At 42.5% G+C, this 17,778-nt stretch overlaps 4 gene segments (V, D, J or C); all 4 read right to left on the bottom strand.

The window, feature by feature from the left end:
• Positions 1-3,367: 3,367 nt before the first annotated feature.
• On the bottom strand, positions 3,368-4,185 carry LOC107374554 (immunoglobulin heavy variable 3-7-like). The segment is given in 2 exon segments: positions 3,368-3,789; positions 3,871-4,185. Coding segments are annotated over 2 exon segments (369 nt in total).
• A 9,087-nt stretch (positions 4,186-13,272) lies between these two features.
• Positions 13,273-14,137, bottom strand: LOC107374556 (Ig heavy chain V region 3-like). The segment is given in 2 exon segments: positions 13,273-13,898; positions 13,975-14,137. Coding segments are annotated over 2 exon segments (366 nt in total).
• Positions 14,138-15,801: 1,664 nt separating this feature from the next.
• Positions 15,802-16,167, bottom strand: LOC139062259 (immunoglobulin heavy variable 3-21-like). The segment is given in 1 exon segment: positions 15,802-16,167. A coding segment is annotated over 1 exon segment (366 nt).
• Positions 16,168-16,844: 677 nt separating this feature from the next.
• Positions 16,845-17,534, bottom strand: LOC129166896 (Ig heavy chain V region 914-like). The segment is given in 2 exon segments: positions 16,845-17,258; positions 17,354-17,534. Coding segments are annotated over 2 exon segments (363 nt in total).
• Positions 17,535-17,778: the final 244 nt, after the last annotated feature.

Here is a 17,778-nt window from a genome sequence, read left to right as displayed (position 1 = left end):
ATGACTCACACTTGCCTTTACCACAAACCATAACATTTCAGATGGAGCAGTTTTACATAGTTTATTTATATAAAACATTACACAAACATTTAGCCATATGCCATACCAATAAAAACACAGGTGAAAATACAACATGCCAAGTTTCCTTTTGTTTTCATAAAACACCAAAAACAAGTGCTATTATAATTATTCTTCCAATAATTCAATTATAAAAAGATTATTATTAAGTAACAATGAATATAATAATGACTTCATAATGAACACTGAGTCCTGAAAGAATGAAGAACATACTGTTTCATCTTTCTCTAAGCAGCCATGTTTAGTTTGTCTCCCCCTGCTGTCCATGAAGTGACATCAGAGTTTAGATTCTGCCCTTTAGAGCCCTACGTGATAAAAAGGCTGATTAAAACATGTCAAGTTGAATATTTCCTGTTAAGATTAATATTTTTTATTCTTAATTTGTGCAGAAATTAACAGCATGAACAATGATGAATGATGGAAGCAGCACGGTGGTGTGTTGGCTCAGCTCTTGTCATCATGTGACTCAGTGGATTTTCTCCCACTGTGTTGGGAACATCGAAACCACTAGATGGCAGCACTGATTTGTATTGTCTCTTCTTTGGATGTTTCCAAAAGGCAGCACTGGTCAGTCACCACCTAATATCTGCTGCCCCAACATATTTAATGTTGTAAAGATAAAAAATTCTGTATATAATTTGTTCGAATGCTGTACACTCTTTTCGGTTCCTGAGATGAGTAACTTGAAGTTTTTGTTACTTTCCCACATTTAGGGTTTTTCCAGGGTCCTGTCCAGCAGTAAAGAAATCAGAATTGTTGTCTGAGAGCAAAAGACAAGCCTTACATTTTACTGCTGTACGCTGTATATCCTGTAGTATTTCACCAGAGAGGGTGTTCGCCCAGGGCACCAAACAGGCTAGACCCGCCCGTGGAGAGAGGTATAAGCCCCATTCCTCTTGTCCAGAGTGGCGATTCGTGGCTCTGCCTCGACCGTTGTCATGTGACTTTGCAGCTCACTGAGTAAAGTTTAGAGCTACACCTCCTTCTCCATCAGGGAGCTTAGTCGGGTTTGTTGGCGGTCCACTATGGCTCAAAGTTTAGTGACTTCCATGATGTCAGAATAAGGACAGAACAACCTCAGGGATGTGTCATTAACTTCATGACTGGGGAGGCACTGACTTTAGAGTAGGATAAACAGATAGATGAACAATGAAACACATGTAACTCACTCGTTGTCCACAAGATTTTTGTTTTTAAATATTCAAAGAGATGTTCACTAGTTCACCCTTCTCTTATAGCATTCTCCATTCTGATTACTTTTGTTCAGGTCTGATGGTGTTTTGTATCACTGTGTGTATCTCACACAGTTATAAACAGCTGTGTTTTCAATTTAGAAAACAAACAAAAACATATAACCATTCAGGACAAGGTCTAATTTGTTGGGTTTAGAACAAGGGTACTGGCCTTTCTTTAGCTTCTCTTCAAAATATTTGATTCATCCAACTGTTTTTTAAGCTGATTTTAACCTGTAGCTTTAGAGCTTCATTAATCAGAGCCAGTTTTCAGATTAAAGCAGCTTTACACATTTTCAGTAATGTGATCCAAACATTAAACTTTTGAACCAGATCCTAAAGACCATCAGGGCGGGGATACGGGGCTTGATCTAAAAAGATTGCATTAATGGAGCTCTCTACTGATCTAAAGCCGGTTAATTTGCATGTATCTGCAGGTATTATTAAAGGGGCTAGGATTTTACCCTGTAATCAGTGGGTTGCTGGTTCTGATCCCAGCGTTTTGTGCTTTTGGGCAGGACTACTAGCCCAGACTCTGCAGCAGCTTGTCTTCTGCCAGTGTGCCCCAGGGCAGCTTTGGCTACAATGTAGCTCATCACCATCAGTATGTGAATGATTGTTTTACAAAGCTTTGAGTCTCTGACTTAGAAAAGTGCTATAAAAATGTTTTAGCAGGTTGGGCACAAACAAAAGATGGTCTTTCAGAAAACACGAGTGGACTTTAATGAATGCATATTTTTTATTTTCTGTTTGTGGCAAAATAATTATAGTGTAATTAATGTCTTGTGAAAGTATTTTTGGAAGACGATTTATTTTCTTCCTTAAGGCCTCAGTGGATGTGGGCCCCTGGACCTGTGCCCATAATGCCCAATCTGGGAATAATCTGGCACTCGCCAATTTTTTTCCGTCTTCTGTCTGGCTCTAAAGCAACAGAATAGAATCAGAATCAGAAGTTTTTATTGCCATATTTGTGCCAAGTCACAACATTAGGAAATTGCTGCGGTATTTTGGTGCAGAAGGTAAGATAGAAAAAAATTAATTAAGAGATAAGCAAATATAAGAACTAATAAAACACTCATGATAAAATTATTAATGTAAAAAGTGGCAAGAATTAGAGAAGCAGCTATCTACTCCGTGTAGGTATTAATCTGAGAATTTGTTGAATGGTTCAAGCACAGCATCGGGTCACGTGACTGGGACCAATCAACTTGAGTGGGCTGCCCTAGGATGTTCATTCAAATAGATGTCAGAGACCCAAAAACAAGCCTTACAGTTTTAGACTCACAAATGGAGCATTACAGCTTAGTCTAAAATTCCATTGCTGATATAGGGTTTCTCTGTAGGAGTGTCCAATAGTTAGTCTTTAGGTTTAGTTTTATGTTTTATATAGTTTTAGGTTTATCTGCCCTCCACTGGTTCCCTTCCCCATCCAGACAATTGATGTCACCTGCCTTCCCTCCAGCCTCACTCCACACACCTGCTTCCTGTTTCCCTAATTGCTCCTCCCTGTCTATATAAGCCCTCCTTGTCTCATTGCTCTTGTCGGTCCATTGTTGTTTGTCAGTGTTGTCTTTGGTGCTCTGTGTGAGCTTCCTGTCTAGTCCCCAGTTTGTGCTCTAATTGAGCTTTGTTCTCCTGCTTTTGGATTTCTGGATTTTGGGCTCCATGCCTTTGGATTTATTTTTGTTCATCCTACAATAAAAGGATTTTTTAAACTTTATTTCAACTCCTGCCTCATGTCGTCTGGGTAATCTGTCTTTTGGGTCCCAACCGTCCTCTCAACATGACAGCTTGTGGAGTTCTCGGGAGACCTCTGTGTGAACTCGGGCCTGTTTAGATTCATTTAGCATTATTTTGATAATATAACACAGTTACAGTACATTCAAAGAGCGAGTTTATGGTTCACTTTAAAATATTCTGAGTTAGATAGAGTAGATGAATCTCAGTGAGTTCCCCCTGAATCAGTCGATTGAACATATGTGTAATAACATTTTTATTAAAAATTTCCATAGCAAATATGCTTCCTTACTATTTTGTCACTTTGCAAACGTAAAAAGTATATTCATGTTTTTAAAAAGGCGATTTGCAAAAACAAGCCATTTTCCATTTAAGGAGAAGAATTTATAATACATCGGGTTTTTGTCCAGCTGCCCCACTGACTTCAGTCACTGTGTCTCTCGAGCACAATAATAAACAGCAGAATCTTCAGTCTTCAGACTGTTCATCTGCAGAAACAGCTGCTCTCTGCTGTTGTCCCTGGAGATGGTGAACCTGCCTCGGACTGACTCGGAGTAGAAGATCCTATCACTGTCATTTTCTATGATTGCGATCCACTCTAGACCTTTCCCAGGAGCCTGTCTGATCCAGGCCATCCAGTAGCTGCTGAAGGAGATTCCAGATGTTGTACAGGTCAGTCTGTGGGATTCTCCAGGTCTTTTAACAGCTGGTTCAGATTCTGTCAGAGTCTGACCAGAAACACCTAAAATACAAACAAGACAACAAACAGTTGGTAATAAAAACACTCATTGGTGAATGAAAGTTCATCAGGGATCATCTTCACCTGCCCAGCAGAAAGATAAAAGCAGCAGCAGCAGCCTGGTTCTGTGAGCCATCATGTCAAACTGTGATTCCTCTGAGGTTCTGTCCAACTCTCCACTCAGATATAAGTAGAGGTAGAAGACGTCTGAGGTTTTATCGACTCCTCCTCCTCAAGGCTAAAAAGGGTTGAATTTTCAACCTTATTTGGTTACATTTTCATAAACTCACCATTTCTTCAATTATTGGTCTTGTTTGCTTTCTTTAGTTGTCTAATAAAAAAAAACGCTCAACAGAGAAGATGTTTTGAAGCAGCTGTTTTAACACCTAACAAGTTCAGTAGACTAAAGTGAACGTGTTGTGAGTGGAGATGGAACATAACAGAAGGTTCTAGATGTGAGATGGTTTGTTTTGTGTTTTTGTTTGTCTCTGGTAAAAATGACCCAACAGCGGCTTTATTTCTTCACTAAGGGACACTAAGGGAAAATGCTCTGGTAGCAGAGCTTTTATTATTGTTTCATTGAAAGCACCTTTTAAGCAAGTTTAAAGCTGTTATAATGAATCTACAGAACAAGCTAGGTTTTGAACGTAAACATGGTTACAGAACACTCACCACTCCCCTCGGGTATCTTCCCTGAGACGCTTCTGCTGGAAACTGGAAACCTGGAAACCTGGAAACCTGGAAACTGCGATGCCGGAGGATACAAGAGAGCACTAAAGACCAGTTGCCGTTTTCTATGTCCAAACGTGTTTTGTTGTCCATGATTTCAAATGGTGCTTTTCTTTTTGGGACTCAGGTAGTTTGTCCAAAAGTTAAAGTGGTAGCAGCCGTCTGTTTCTCCTTCTTTTTGTGAAACGTTCACACTAGTGATGTTCTGTTACACAAGTGCGTAATGAGTGGAGGACACAAGGACGTGCGATGGTTCGCCGAGACCAAGAACCAATTGTTGGTCCGAAACGTGTTATTGGCTGAGGTTTTCAGAGAAATGCGAGAAAACCACTTTTCAAATTTTTTTAATCTTCATGATATATTTATAGCTATACTATGTTAGAACGTTGTTAAGGGGCATGACAAAAATCTTTTAGGATCATTGGCTTTCGAAATTTGCCATTACAGCTTAAAATCAATTGCCCAAAAAAATCAAAGCATTTTCTGCACACAGCAAGTCAGCCTCCTGACTAAATTTGTCAAGCTCAAAATTTACTTCACTATTGAGCTTTTTCTATTTCCTACTTATAAATAAAGTATGTAAAATATGTTTGAAAAAGAATATTTAATTCAGTCTTTAATTGATCAAATAAATTCTCCTACAAATAAAACAATAGATTTATTGAAAAACGAAACTCTTTAGAAGCTCCTGTTTCTTTGGCTGTTTTAACTCAAAGACAGCTGCTGGGTTTGTGATCAGTTCTGTGGCTTCCTGTATCACTGCAGCTCTTCGGGCACAATAATAAACTGCAGAGTCTTCAAGCTGCTCATCAGCAGATACACCTGATCCTTGTTGTTGTCTCAGGAGCAGTTCTGCACTGATGGAGAATAACATATGATGGTTCCACTGGTAGCAGAAATGTGTGCGACCCACTCTGGTACTTTTCCTTCAGCCTGTCTGATCCAGCTGATCTGATATTCCTGCACATGTACAGGTCAGTGTGTGGGATTCTCCAGGTCATTTCAGCGCTGCTTCAGATTCAGTCAGAGTCTGACTGCAAACACCTGAGAGACAAACAGAGAGATCAGAAAAGAGACAAACAGCAAACATGAGAACAGAAGAGAACGTGCAGATTGTCATGAAGGATTGACATGAACCAGACAGGAAGTGATACATTTGCTAGTGAGTAGCATCTAGTATATTCCAAAAGAAATCCGTGTGGCATTTAACTTTCCAGCTTTTTTGTTATTATTAATGACAGATATATGAGTTCACAGAGCATGATAGTTTGTTATTTTTACAGGAATATCTTTCAACAAATTTCTAATCAGCAGGTACAGTCTGCTGGCAATGACCTCTCCTCTGATGAAGACCCTGGAGAGGCTGGTTGCTGACCTACTTTGTCTCCTGGTCAGGTCTCAATCATTACCAACCAGGCCGGCATCACAATGGTTTTTCCTCTACAACAGGAAGGATGTGAGATATTCTTCCTGCTTTGCAGTAGCCTTTATTATATAGACCACATGTGCTTAAGCACCAGCGTGTTAATTTTATAAGAGGTTTCAGCATCAGTTCCACTGTCCTGCAGAATGTAATTGTACACTACAGGTCCTAGTAAAGATACAAGAGAAAGGAGTTGATCCCCTCCCAGGGCTCAGCTATGAGATGTAGATCTGCTAAACTAAACCAGGACTTTTGGTGAGGATTATTTTCAGGCATGCGTGTTTGCAAGTTGCGTGCACGCACAAACACTAGATACTACATGTAGCACAAACAAAAACATGGTTTCTGCCAGAAAACCTTCTGCTACAACTATGCAGCTTGTTTAATCAAAAATAGAGTAGACAATTATTTTAACAACAAAAAAAGCATTTCAAGGGACTGACATTTGGATGGTCACTGGACATCTCATGAAACACTGCTGTCCATGCTGCTGAAACAAAACAACTGGAACACCTGCATCATTGGATGATGCCTGACCACAACTTTTTTTCCTCTCTCAATGTCACCAGATGGGCATACTTTCCCCACAGTTTGTTAGATCACAGGGATGTGTCTCTTACAAGCTGATCTGCAGGATAGGGCACCACAGGGATCTCTGCTGATACTGTTCCTGTTCACTCTCTACACCTCAGACTTCTCCATGCGTTTGAGTTTTTTGTTCAATGTTGAGCCTTTTATTACTTATTCTTCTTATTTTTGTTCTTCTTTGGTCCTGTTGAGAGTGTGATTGCTGTCCCCACTGTTCGACAATAAATCGACATTCTATTCTATTCTATTCTATTCTATATGTAGTCGTGCACATCCTTTAGACAGCAGACTTAATGGGTGGACAGGAAACAGGTGTGTGTGCAGCACAGAGTCATGCCTGTAGTCAGAGGTAACAGCAGGTGGAGGAGGAGAGGAAGAGGCCACAGTCAACTGCCTAAATCTGTATACCCCTTTAAAATAATTTCTATCTGTAAACTGTCAGGCTCTTGACCTGATCCCATCCATTTTCTCTTGGACATCTCTGATACGCCCACTCCAGAGGACTGTCTCACCTTGATGAAATCTGACCAACCGTTCTTTTCGAAATGACTTCCTTAATACTTTGTTTATTTTATTTACTTTTGTTAATTATCAGTCTAGTCCAATAGAAACAGGAACTGAGGCTTAAATTCAAAGAACAGGTCACTGACAGATTTGGATACTAAAGCCATGAAGAAGAACATGCTGTCCTTAGTGAATAATCTGTGTTAGTAAAGATCCATATGTCAGAATACCTGGGATTACAATAAATGGACTTTCTATTCCATTCTATGTCTCTAAGAATTATGTCTCGTTTCATCAGCAAGCCTGTAGTTACAGTTTCATTAATCAGAACAAGTTTTCAGAGTGTGATGAAATGAGAGGTTATTACCATGCTTTCGTTCTTTTTTAAACACAGAAACAGTATTGTTTACCTGTTTGTAGCTACGGTTTCGCCGACAGCTGCCGGCTTCTTCAGGCTGACGCTGATGGTGGCGCGTCACTTCCTTCTCCGTTTATCTGTAGCGTATACCGTAGCTACAAACAGGTAAACAAAACTGTTTCTGTGTTTAAAAAAGAACGAAAGCATGGATTTACAAAGACACAGCAAGAACACACCTAAGATGTTCAAAGAGAGGTTATTACATTTTTAATTAATGAGCCATAAGGCGTGGGATTCCATAGGAAATATAGAATCCACCTTACGGATCGAGGGTTATTTAAACCAGAAGATTGGATCTTTTTATTGCAGAGATTAGGTAACCGTTATGTATTCACTCAGAGACACAGAATAGAGAGAGTCAAGCTTAAAAGTTAAGAATTTTATTACTAACAAATTAAGCTACACTAACTTTAAACTAAATGTATAGTGTAACTAAAATGGATTAGGCGGTGAATGGATGACATGTGATGTACATCAGAACCAGCAAATCCGAAGAAGCGATTAGTTCTGACGAGAACTGAGGATGTAGTTTTGAATTAAGCTTTGGTTATTTTCAGAAACACATGAGACACCATTTGCCGGTCTACCTTGCCTTTGGTGGAAGTCCTCTGTAGATCAGGAATATTGAGGTCCGGTGAACCCTCTCTAGAAACCGGGCCGGTAGGAGAAGCCGCGGTTCCGTTCAGACCTGTCTTGAGTTACCTCCGGCACACGACACGTTTTTGGCGTCTGGTCAGACCCAAGCCTGGGTCGGTGGATGGAGCTTTTAGTCTGAAAGGAGCTGTTGTTGCCGCTAGTTGTTATAGCGACTGGATTTTTCAGCTTGTTATTGGTTCTTTCGGTTGAAGAGTTAAAGGTCAGGATTGGCCACTCTGTCGCTTTCTCTGGAATGCTTTGAACTGGCGTTAGAGCTGACGTGGCATAGTTTTATACCTCGGATGTTATGGTTTATTGTCGAATGAAAATTACCAAACACCGTCAGAAGCACGCCTCCGTCAGATCTGTAAGATTCTGATTGGATCAGTGAAAGGAATGTGTTATGTCCTTTTAACACTGCGTGAAATGAGTCCTGTTGGAACACTTAAAGAGCAAGTCACCCCCTACAAGAAACTTACTTCACTCCCTCTTCATGTTTAAAAAATGCAACAAATGATGTTGCCTAGCAGACCGAGAGGGCGGAGCCACTAACAAATACACACACACACAGGCTCACAACGGGATTGTGACATCATAATGTACCAGTTTACATCATAGCATACCTATTAGCCAATAGCGGTGGCAGATTTAAATTCAACTGCAGTGCAGAGTTTTTACCGGACAACGGCACAACACTGACAGTTTTAGGCAGAATATTTAAATTTTAACTGAAATGCACTAAAGTGCTAAACTATTGAGTACACCTGTCTGCAGCACGATTAGACACGCATTTATATAGTTTTATCAGGGGAAAAAAGCTGATTTGGGGGTGACTTGCTCTTTAAAGTCACAGTACTTATTATTTCTATAGGATCATAATAAAGTACTTAATATTTTGATTTCACAGGTCGGTCACATCTTATTATATGACTAACAGATGTTTTGATTAGCTTTATTGAAAATAGAGTTCTTTGGTTTTTAATAAAAGAAAAGAAAGGAGTCCTCATCTTCTGTCTTCAATGCTGGAACGTAAACAGTTTAGAAGCGAATGCATGACCTTGAGGCTGTTTCATGCACTCTGGCATTGTGTCAAAAGGGTTGTTAGAGGATAAAAACCCTTGGAAATGGCTCCTTCATCACATTACGAGAGTAAAATAGCTTTACATGTTTTCATGTTTGAACCGTCACCTTATCGTGGTGGAGGAGTTTGAGTGCCCTAACGATCCTAGGAGCTATGTTGTCTGGGGCACTTTGTGCCCCTGGTAGGGTCTCCCATGACAAATTGGTCTTAGGTGAAGGGTGAGATAAAGAACGGTTCAGAGGATCTTTCATGAATGTAAATTCAAAGAGTTGGAGTACCCGGCCTGGAGGGTTACCGGGGTCCCACCCTGAAGCCAGGCCTGGGGTTGGAGCCCATGAGCGAGCAGCTGGTGGCTGGGCATTCACCCATGGGGCCCGAATGGGCCCAGCCCGAACCGGATACATGGGCTCATCCAACTGTGGACCCACCACCCTCAGGAGGAACTTGAAAGGTCCGGTGCAGTGTGGATTGGGTGGTAGACCGAGGCGGGAGCCTTGGCGGTCCGATCCCGGGACAAGGAAACTGGTTTTTGGTACATGGAACATCACCTCGCTGGTGGGGAAGGAGCAGGAGCTTGTGGCAGAGGTTGAGCGGTACCGGCTAGATATAGTCCGATTCACCTCGACCCATAGCGTTGCCTCTGGAACCCAAGTCCTTGAGAGGGGGTGGACACTCTCCTTTGCTGGAGTTGCTCCGGGTGAGAGGTGGAGGGCTGGAGTTGGCTTTTTGTTAGCCCCAAGACTCTCTGCCTGTGTGTTGGGGTTTACCCCGGGGGACGAGAGGGTAGCTTCCCTGCGCCTTCGTGTCAGGGAATGTGTCTTGACTGCTGTTTGTGTTTATGGGCTAAATATCAGTTCAGATTACAAACCCTTTTTGGAGTCCCTTGGACGAGTGCTAGATAGTGCTCCATCACGGGACTCCATTGTCCTGCTGGGGGACTTCAATGCTCACGTGGGCAATGACAGCATGACCTGGAGGGGTGTGATTGGGAGGAAAGGCCCACTTGTTCTGAACTCGAGTGGTGTTTCATTATTGGACTTCTGTGCAAGCCGCAGTTTGGCCATAACAAACACCATGTTCGAACATAAGGATGCCCATCGGTACACTTGGTACCAGGGAAGCCTAGGTCGCAGGTCGATGATGGACTTTGTAGTTGTATCATCTGATCTGTGGCCATATGTTTTAGACATCCGAGTGAAGAGAGGAGCGGAGCTGTCAACTGATCACCACCTAGTGGTGAGTTGGATCAGATGGCAGAGGAAGATGCCGCGTAGACCTGGCAGACCCAAACGCACAGTGAGGGTCTGCTGGGAACGTCTGGCAGAAGAACCTGTCAAGACGGTCTTCAACTCCCATCTCCGGCAGAGCTTTGACCGCGTCCCGAGAGCAGTGGGGGACATTGACTCCAAGTGGGCCTTGTTCCACTCTGCGATTGTTGAGGCGGCTGTTGGAAGCTGTGGTCGCATGGTGGCCTGTACCAGTCGTGGTGGCCATCCCTGTACCCACTGGTGGACACCCCAGGTTCGGGGAGCTGTCAGGCTGAAGAAGGAGGCCTACAGGGCGTGGCTGGTCTGTGGGTCTCCGGAGGCAGCAGACAGGTACCGGATAGCCAAGCAGGGTGCAGCAGTGGCAGTTGCTGAGGCAAAATCTCGGGCGTGGGAGGAGTTTGGTGAGGCCATGGAGAAAGACTATCGATCGGCTCCAAAGACGTTCTGGCAAACTGTCTGGCGCCTCAGGAGAGGGAGGCAGCAACTCGCTCACACTGTTTACAGTGGGGATGGGGAGCTGCTGACGTCAAATGGGGCTATAGTCGGACGGTGGAAGGAATATTTTGAGGAGCTCCTCAATCCCACCTACGCGCAATCCGAGGAGGAACCAGAGCCGGGAGACCTGGGGATGGACTGTCCAATCTCTGGAGCAGAAGTTGCTGAGGTAGTCAAACAACTACGTAGCGGCAGAGCCCCGGGGGTGGATGAGATTCGTCCTGGGTATCTCAAGGCTATGGATGTTGTAGGGCTGTCGTGGCTGACACGTCTCTGCAACATTGCGTGGTCATCAGGGGCAGTTCCTGTGGAGTGGCAGACCGGGGTGGTGGTCCCCATCTTTAAGAAGAGTGACCTGAGGGTGTATTCCAAATATAGGGGGATCACACTCCTCAGCCTCCCTGGAAAGGTCTACTCCAAGGTACTGGAGAGGAGGGTCCGATCGATAGCTGAATCTCAAATTGAGGAGGAGCAATGTGGTTTTTGTCCTGGCCGTGGAACTGTGGACCAGCTCTATACCCTTGCAAGGGTGATGGATTGGGCATGGGAGTTTGCCCAACCAATCCACATGTGTTTGGGCATGGGAGTTTGCCCAACCAATCCACATGTGTTTTGTGGATTTGGAGAAGGCTCATGACTGTGTCCCCAGGGGCACCCTGTGGGTGACGCTCCAGGAGTATGGGGTGGGTGGCTTTCTGTTAAGGGCCATTCAGTCCCTTTCTCTACTCTAATTTCCCTCTGGGCTTAATAAAGTACCTTTGATTGATTGATTGATTGATTGATTGATTGATTGAGTGATTGATTGATTGATTGATTGATTGATTGATTGATTGATTGATTGATTGATTGATTGATTGATTGATTGATTACCAGAGGAGAGTGAGTTTGGTCAACATTCTGTGAAGTGTATTTGGTGAATGAGAACTGGTGTTGGACACTTAATGCATATATTGTTCCATTTCCTTGTACTTAACAGGACAGAGAGGCTGGCTCTCCTGCTCTGTGGACCACTGGCTCTGAGGAGGTGAGGGACTGACCCCTAGCAGCTGGAGGAGAACACAGTTTAGAGGAAAGCAGACATCAGAGAGGTCCTTTTATGGGCCATTCCCATCTGTACCGGGTCGGCCCGGGCCGGGTAGCCCCAGTCGGCCCCAGCCTGGCCCGGTTGATTCCACACATCCTTGTCTTAAGCCCATGTGGGCTGATTCTACCCACCAATCAGAGGCTTGCTCTAATGGAAGGTGTGAATTTGCTGTCAGCAGTGGGTGTGTTGGCCCTGGTCGGCCTGAAGCAGACCCCCTCGAGAAGAGGGCCGAGAATGAGCCTTGGTTGGCCCGGAAAAATACCAGGCCACCCAGATATGTAAACAATCTACGCTACCTGGCCCGGGCCGACCCGGTACAGATGGGAATGGCCCATTATTCTCTCAGCTGGAGACAAACTTCACTCACCCGAAAAAAGAGTCAGAAGAAGGAAACTCTGCAGGAGCATCATGGTGACGACTGAGCCTCAGAGAGAGAGAGAGAGAGAGTGTGTGTGTGTGTGTGTGTGTGTGTGTGTGTGTGTGTGTGTGTGTGTGTGTGTGTGTGTGTGTGTGTGTGTGTGTGTGTGTGCGCGAGCGTGCTCTGTCTTCTCGATCCCCCGTGAGTCGTGGAGGATGGCTGCTTATACTGAGCCAGGATTCTCTGGAGGTTTCTTCCTGTTAAAAGGGAGTTTTCCTCTCCACTGTCGCTTTATGCTTGCTTAGTATGAGGATTGCTGTATAGTCACTGACACCAGTCAGTGACTTGATGCAATTTACTGGGTTCCTTATATAGGAAACATTATTTCTGATTGGCTTAATGAACTATGAATTGGAATGTTTATTATGTGAAGTGCCTTGAGACGACTCTTGTCGTGATTTGGTGCTATATAAATAAACTTGAATTGAATTGAATTGAATTAAACTGAAGGATGTTTAAAGCACCAAGAGACAGGGTGGGGATTCATTTACATATCTGAATATGACAGCAGCATTTTACATGAAAAAGATGTTTAGTGATCATTTTATATGCAAATATTTGTGTTAAAAGCAACATTATATGTTTCAGATTATTCTTCATATTGTTTATGATAAAAATGGTTAATGTGATTGTAAAGCACATAATTAAGTCAGAGGACTCCAGAGCACCACAGGCAGGGGTTTGATTTTTGCATTAACAAGAGTCCCTCTGCCCTTAACTCTGACGTTTGGTGCTTTTTTTTTTATTCATGTAGCATTTTATTAATATCATTAGGCATTATTCAGAAAAAGTAAAACACATTTTTCCAGCAGATGAAAAAGTGTTATTGTAGTATGAAAAACTTATAAAGTTTTTTATTTATTTTGTTTTCCAGTTATTTCTCTCAACCTGTTGAACCGCTGGAAGGACAATCAACAAAATACTTGGATTCTTGAAGAATTTACCCTTAAAGGTTGTTGGTTATTCTGGGAATTTAATTTCTTTTGTTGTGTGTGTTACAGCGTGTGGGTTTAAAATGAAGATTTCAACGCTGCGTAACCCATTAAATAATAAAGTCCACTGGTCTGGGAATCATTAATGGTCTGAGAGCTCCTCTTCTGGTGATGGATTGCATCTGCCTTCAGACTCTGAGGGGTTTTTGTTCAGCTGTTCTGATGTTTGTGTCACTGTGGCTCTCTGGCACAGTAATACACAGCAGAGTCTTCAGGCTGCATGTTCTGTCCAATCAGAGTCACTGTTTTACTGGAAGAGTCTAAATCAATGCTGAACTTGTTCTTCAGCGACTCTTTATAGTGAGAGTTTCCAGTATATTTCATCCCGATCCATTCCAGGCCTTTTCCTGCAGGCTGTCTGATCCAAGCTGTCCAGTAGTCACTGAGAGAATAAGAGACCTGACAGCTGATGGTCAGACGCTGACCTGGCTGCACATTCACAGAGGCTGGCTGAGTCAGCTGTTCACTCTTCACACCTGGAAAAAAAAATCATTTTATGATTATAAACTATCAGTAAATGTTTATAGAATAATCTGAAAACCAAAAACTGACCTTGAGCTGCTAAGATCAGCAGCAGAGCAGCAGAAAACATGATGCCTGATGACACAAACATCCTGTGAACTCGACTCTAAACTGATGAGGCATTTTATAGCAGAAAGGAGGAGCCTGAGTTTGCATTGAATCAAACTTAAAACCCAACAGAGTTTATCTGATGGGTCTCAGCGGAAAAGTTCAACCGTGGAAACAGATTTAAAACCATCTGCTACAGTCTGAACGGTGATGGGTGTCGACCACATGATGAGTTATTTTAGTAAAAATCTGTTTCTATAGAAAAACCTTAGATCAGTTGTTCCCAAACTTATTTAGCCGCGCACCCCCTTCTATGTCCCGACCATGTCAACCCCCCCCCCCCCCCCCCCAGCCCCCACATCGGGGCATGGCTCTATATATATATATATATATACATACATATATCAGATGTCAAGCTAAACAGACAGGGTTAAAAAAATTCCCCATCACTTTCATTTTTTAAATAGTAATTAATAAACATTCGATACCATTACAATTTCCTTTGATTTCATTTTAAATAAATATTTAAAGTGCCCAGGTAGCACATCAACAATGCAATTTAACGGTTTTCTTAAAGTAGGAACGTTTAACCTGTGCGGCCAGAGCGCTCTCCTTCCTTCTGCTCTGCGTAAACCTGAGCTGATCACCTACTTGTGCGTAATCAAATGTCAATAGGGGACAAGATATAGCCATGATGTTCACTTTTACCTCAGATCGACTTATTGCTGTTTTATGGTGTGGCTGAATCTGCGATCCGCTGCCATGCGGACCGGAATAACACATGCTGCAGTAACAGGACTTGTGGTCAGGTTCATGAGGAGTCACTGGCTGGAGCGGACCCGACTCATCCCAGAAGCTAATATCTTAATTTGACCTTGAATGAAAAATAACCTCTTAAAAGTTTTTATCACGGTGGAGGCAGAGTTCATTTCTGCCTTCAGTCTGACGGCGCGCCGGAGTTAAAGCAGCGTGTGCGCTTATTGAATCTGTGTGTGTGTACACACGGAACATATCAGCGTGCGCAGGCCAGAGTGCTGAAGCTCGGCGCATTGTTATAATGAAGCTAGGGCACATGTGGAGGACACGCGCGCGCAAAAATATACTTGTTTTCAATTACATTTATTGTGCCCACTTACTTTTTCTTTGGCCCACCCACAAATGACTTTCTACGCTAATGGTGACATATGACAGACTTCTCTGAGCTCTGCAGCCATTACACTTTTCACCTCGCGCACCCCCTAGCGGCAGCTCGCGCACCCCTGGGGGTGCGCGCACCACACTTTGGGAATCCCTGTCCTAGATGATCCATAGAGAACAAGGAGTAACAATAATTCAGACACCATGAAGAACAGTTTCCAGTTGGGTGACAGACGACTGTGATAAAAACAGGAGTGGAGCGGAGATCCAACATGAACAGAAGAAATAAAAACTGAATCAAAGTTAACAGAAGGTCTGATGTTCGTGATGAGGTGACTGATGGACCTGATCTCAGGTTAAAGCTGGTCTGGGACACGGAAGGATTTCAGAATTTATTCAGATCTCATAATCTAATATCATTTCAGGGGCTAATAATTTTATTTGTTTGGGATTTTCTTATGATTAAGCCACAAATGTCCCTTATTTCACAGGTTTTCTCGTAAATACATAATAAACATAACATAAATAATAAAACGGCTGTGGGGTTTTATTTAGCAGAATGTCATTACTATGTAATTGTTTTATCTTCCATAGATGAGCAAATAAACAACACATGTTCTGTATTTGGTATAAAACAGGAAGTAGATTTAGTACATCTCCTGTTTGTGTCTCTCACTGTGTCTCTCTAGCGCAGTAATAAACCACTGAGTCCTCAGTCCTCACATTGTTCATCCGTAGGAAGACCTTACTGCTGGAGTCGTCTCTGGAGATAGTGAAACGACCTCGAACTGAATCAGAATAATGGATAGGAGGACTAGAAATGTGCACCAAAGAGATCCACTCTAGTCCTTTACCAGGAGCCTGTCGGAACCAGACCCACACTGAGCCTCTAAAAACAAATCCAGATGTTGTGCAGGTGAGTCTGTGAGACTCTCCAGGGTTTATAACAGCCGGTTCGGACTCTATGATGCTCCAACCTTCAGCAGCACTGAAGACAACCAGAGTAACCAGATGGAGGATCAGATCTCTGTCGGCCATGTTGATCTTCTGCTCAGTCAGATCCACATATTCTACTTTTACATGAACTGATGTGAAGTCGGTCTTAGTGTTTGTTTACAGAAGCTCCTCCCACATCCTGTTCTAGAGGGATTTTGAGTTGGACCTGAAAAGCTGGCTGAGTCAGCTGTTCACAGTTCACACCTGAAAAAGAGCACATGTCGGGTTTACGACACAGCAGATCTGGAGAACCTGAAATAAACAAATAAATAAATAGATGTAAGTGATCCAGCTGCCAGCAGCTGCAGCAACGTGAAAAACAACATGATTTATGTGTCAGAAGAAGCGATTCTTATCGTTTTAAATCTGATTTCAACTGAAATCCAAGCATTAATGAATAAAACTGAATTTGCATAAAGACCCAATAGAGAAGAATCATTTGAATTCATCTGTGTAGAACTTGTTGGAAGTGTTTTTAGAATTAGATGTGCAAAATCCTGACTTGTGCTGCTGAAACCAGCTCATTGTTTTGGTGAAAATGGGCTCATGTCTGTTTAGATTCATTTAGTTTTCTCGTAATAATGAAACACGTTTACTTTCAGAAAGTGTTTTTATGATTAACTTCAAAATATTCTGAGTTGGAAACAACCATAAAACACGATATATTAAAGTGTCATAAAACTGCTGTTTTAAGAGTCTCATTATAGAAAATGTGCTTCTTTATTATTTTCCCAAATTGCAAACATTTAAAATTCACAATGTTTTTAAGGTAAATTATCTATAATGACTCAGGTTTTTGTGCAGCTGCCCCACTGACTTCAGTCACTGTGACTCTCGAGCACAATAATAAACAGCAGAATCTTCAGTCTTCAGACTGTTCATCTGCAGAAACAGCTGCTCTCTGCTGTTGTCTCTGGAGACGGTGAACCTGCCTCGGACTGACTCAGAGTAGTAGTTGGTACCACCGTTAGCATCAGTAGCGACCCACTCTAGACCTTTCCCAGGAGCCTGTCTGATCCAGGCCATCCAGCAGCTGCTGAAGAAGATTCCAGATGTTGTACAGGTCAGTCTGTGGGATTCTCCAGGTCTTCTAACCGCTGGTTCAGATTCTGTCAGAGTCTGGCCAGAAACAGCTAAAAATACAAGCAAGCGATGAAACAGTTGGTAATAAAAATATCTCATTGGTGTCATGAATGAAAGTTCATCATCAGTGAGAGATCATCTTCACCTGCCCAGCAGAAAGTTAAAAGCAGCAGCAGCCTGGTTCTGTGAGCCATCATGTCAAACTGTGAGTCCTCTGATATTCTGTCCAACTCTCCACTCAGATATAAGTAGAGGTAGAAGACGTCTGAGTTTTATCGACTCCTCCTCCTCGCAAAAATGTTGGATTTCCAACCTAGTTTGGTTACATTTTCATAAACTCACCATATTTTCAATTATTGGTCTTGTTTAAGTTTTTTTATTAACTAATTAAGTAAAATATCTCAAAATAGATATTTTAAAGTAGATTCTGTTTTAACAAAACACAAAGAAAACAAAAATATCTTTGTTTTCATTGGTAAACATTTTAAATAATCATATTAATTTAATAGTTGAAGCAAACCTGCATTATTTACATTTATTTTGTTGATGGATCTGGAGTTGCTCTGAGAG

This window comes from Nothobranchius furzeri, chromosome 12 (genome assembly GCF_043380555.1).
Source record: "Nothobranchius furzeri strain GRZ-AD chromosome 12, NfurGRZ-RIMD1, whole genome shotgun sequence".
Taxonomy (NCBI): domain Eukaryota; kingdom Metazoa; phylum Chordata; class Actinopteri; order Cyprinodontiformes; family Nothobranchiidae; genus Nothobranchius; species Nothobranchius furzeri.
Note: the sequence above shows the minus strand (reverse complement) of the source record. Positions and strands in the feature narration are given on the sequence as shown.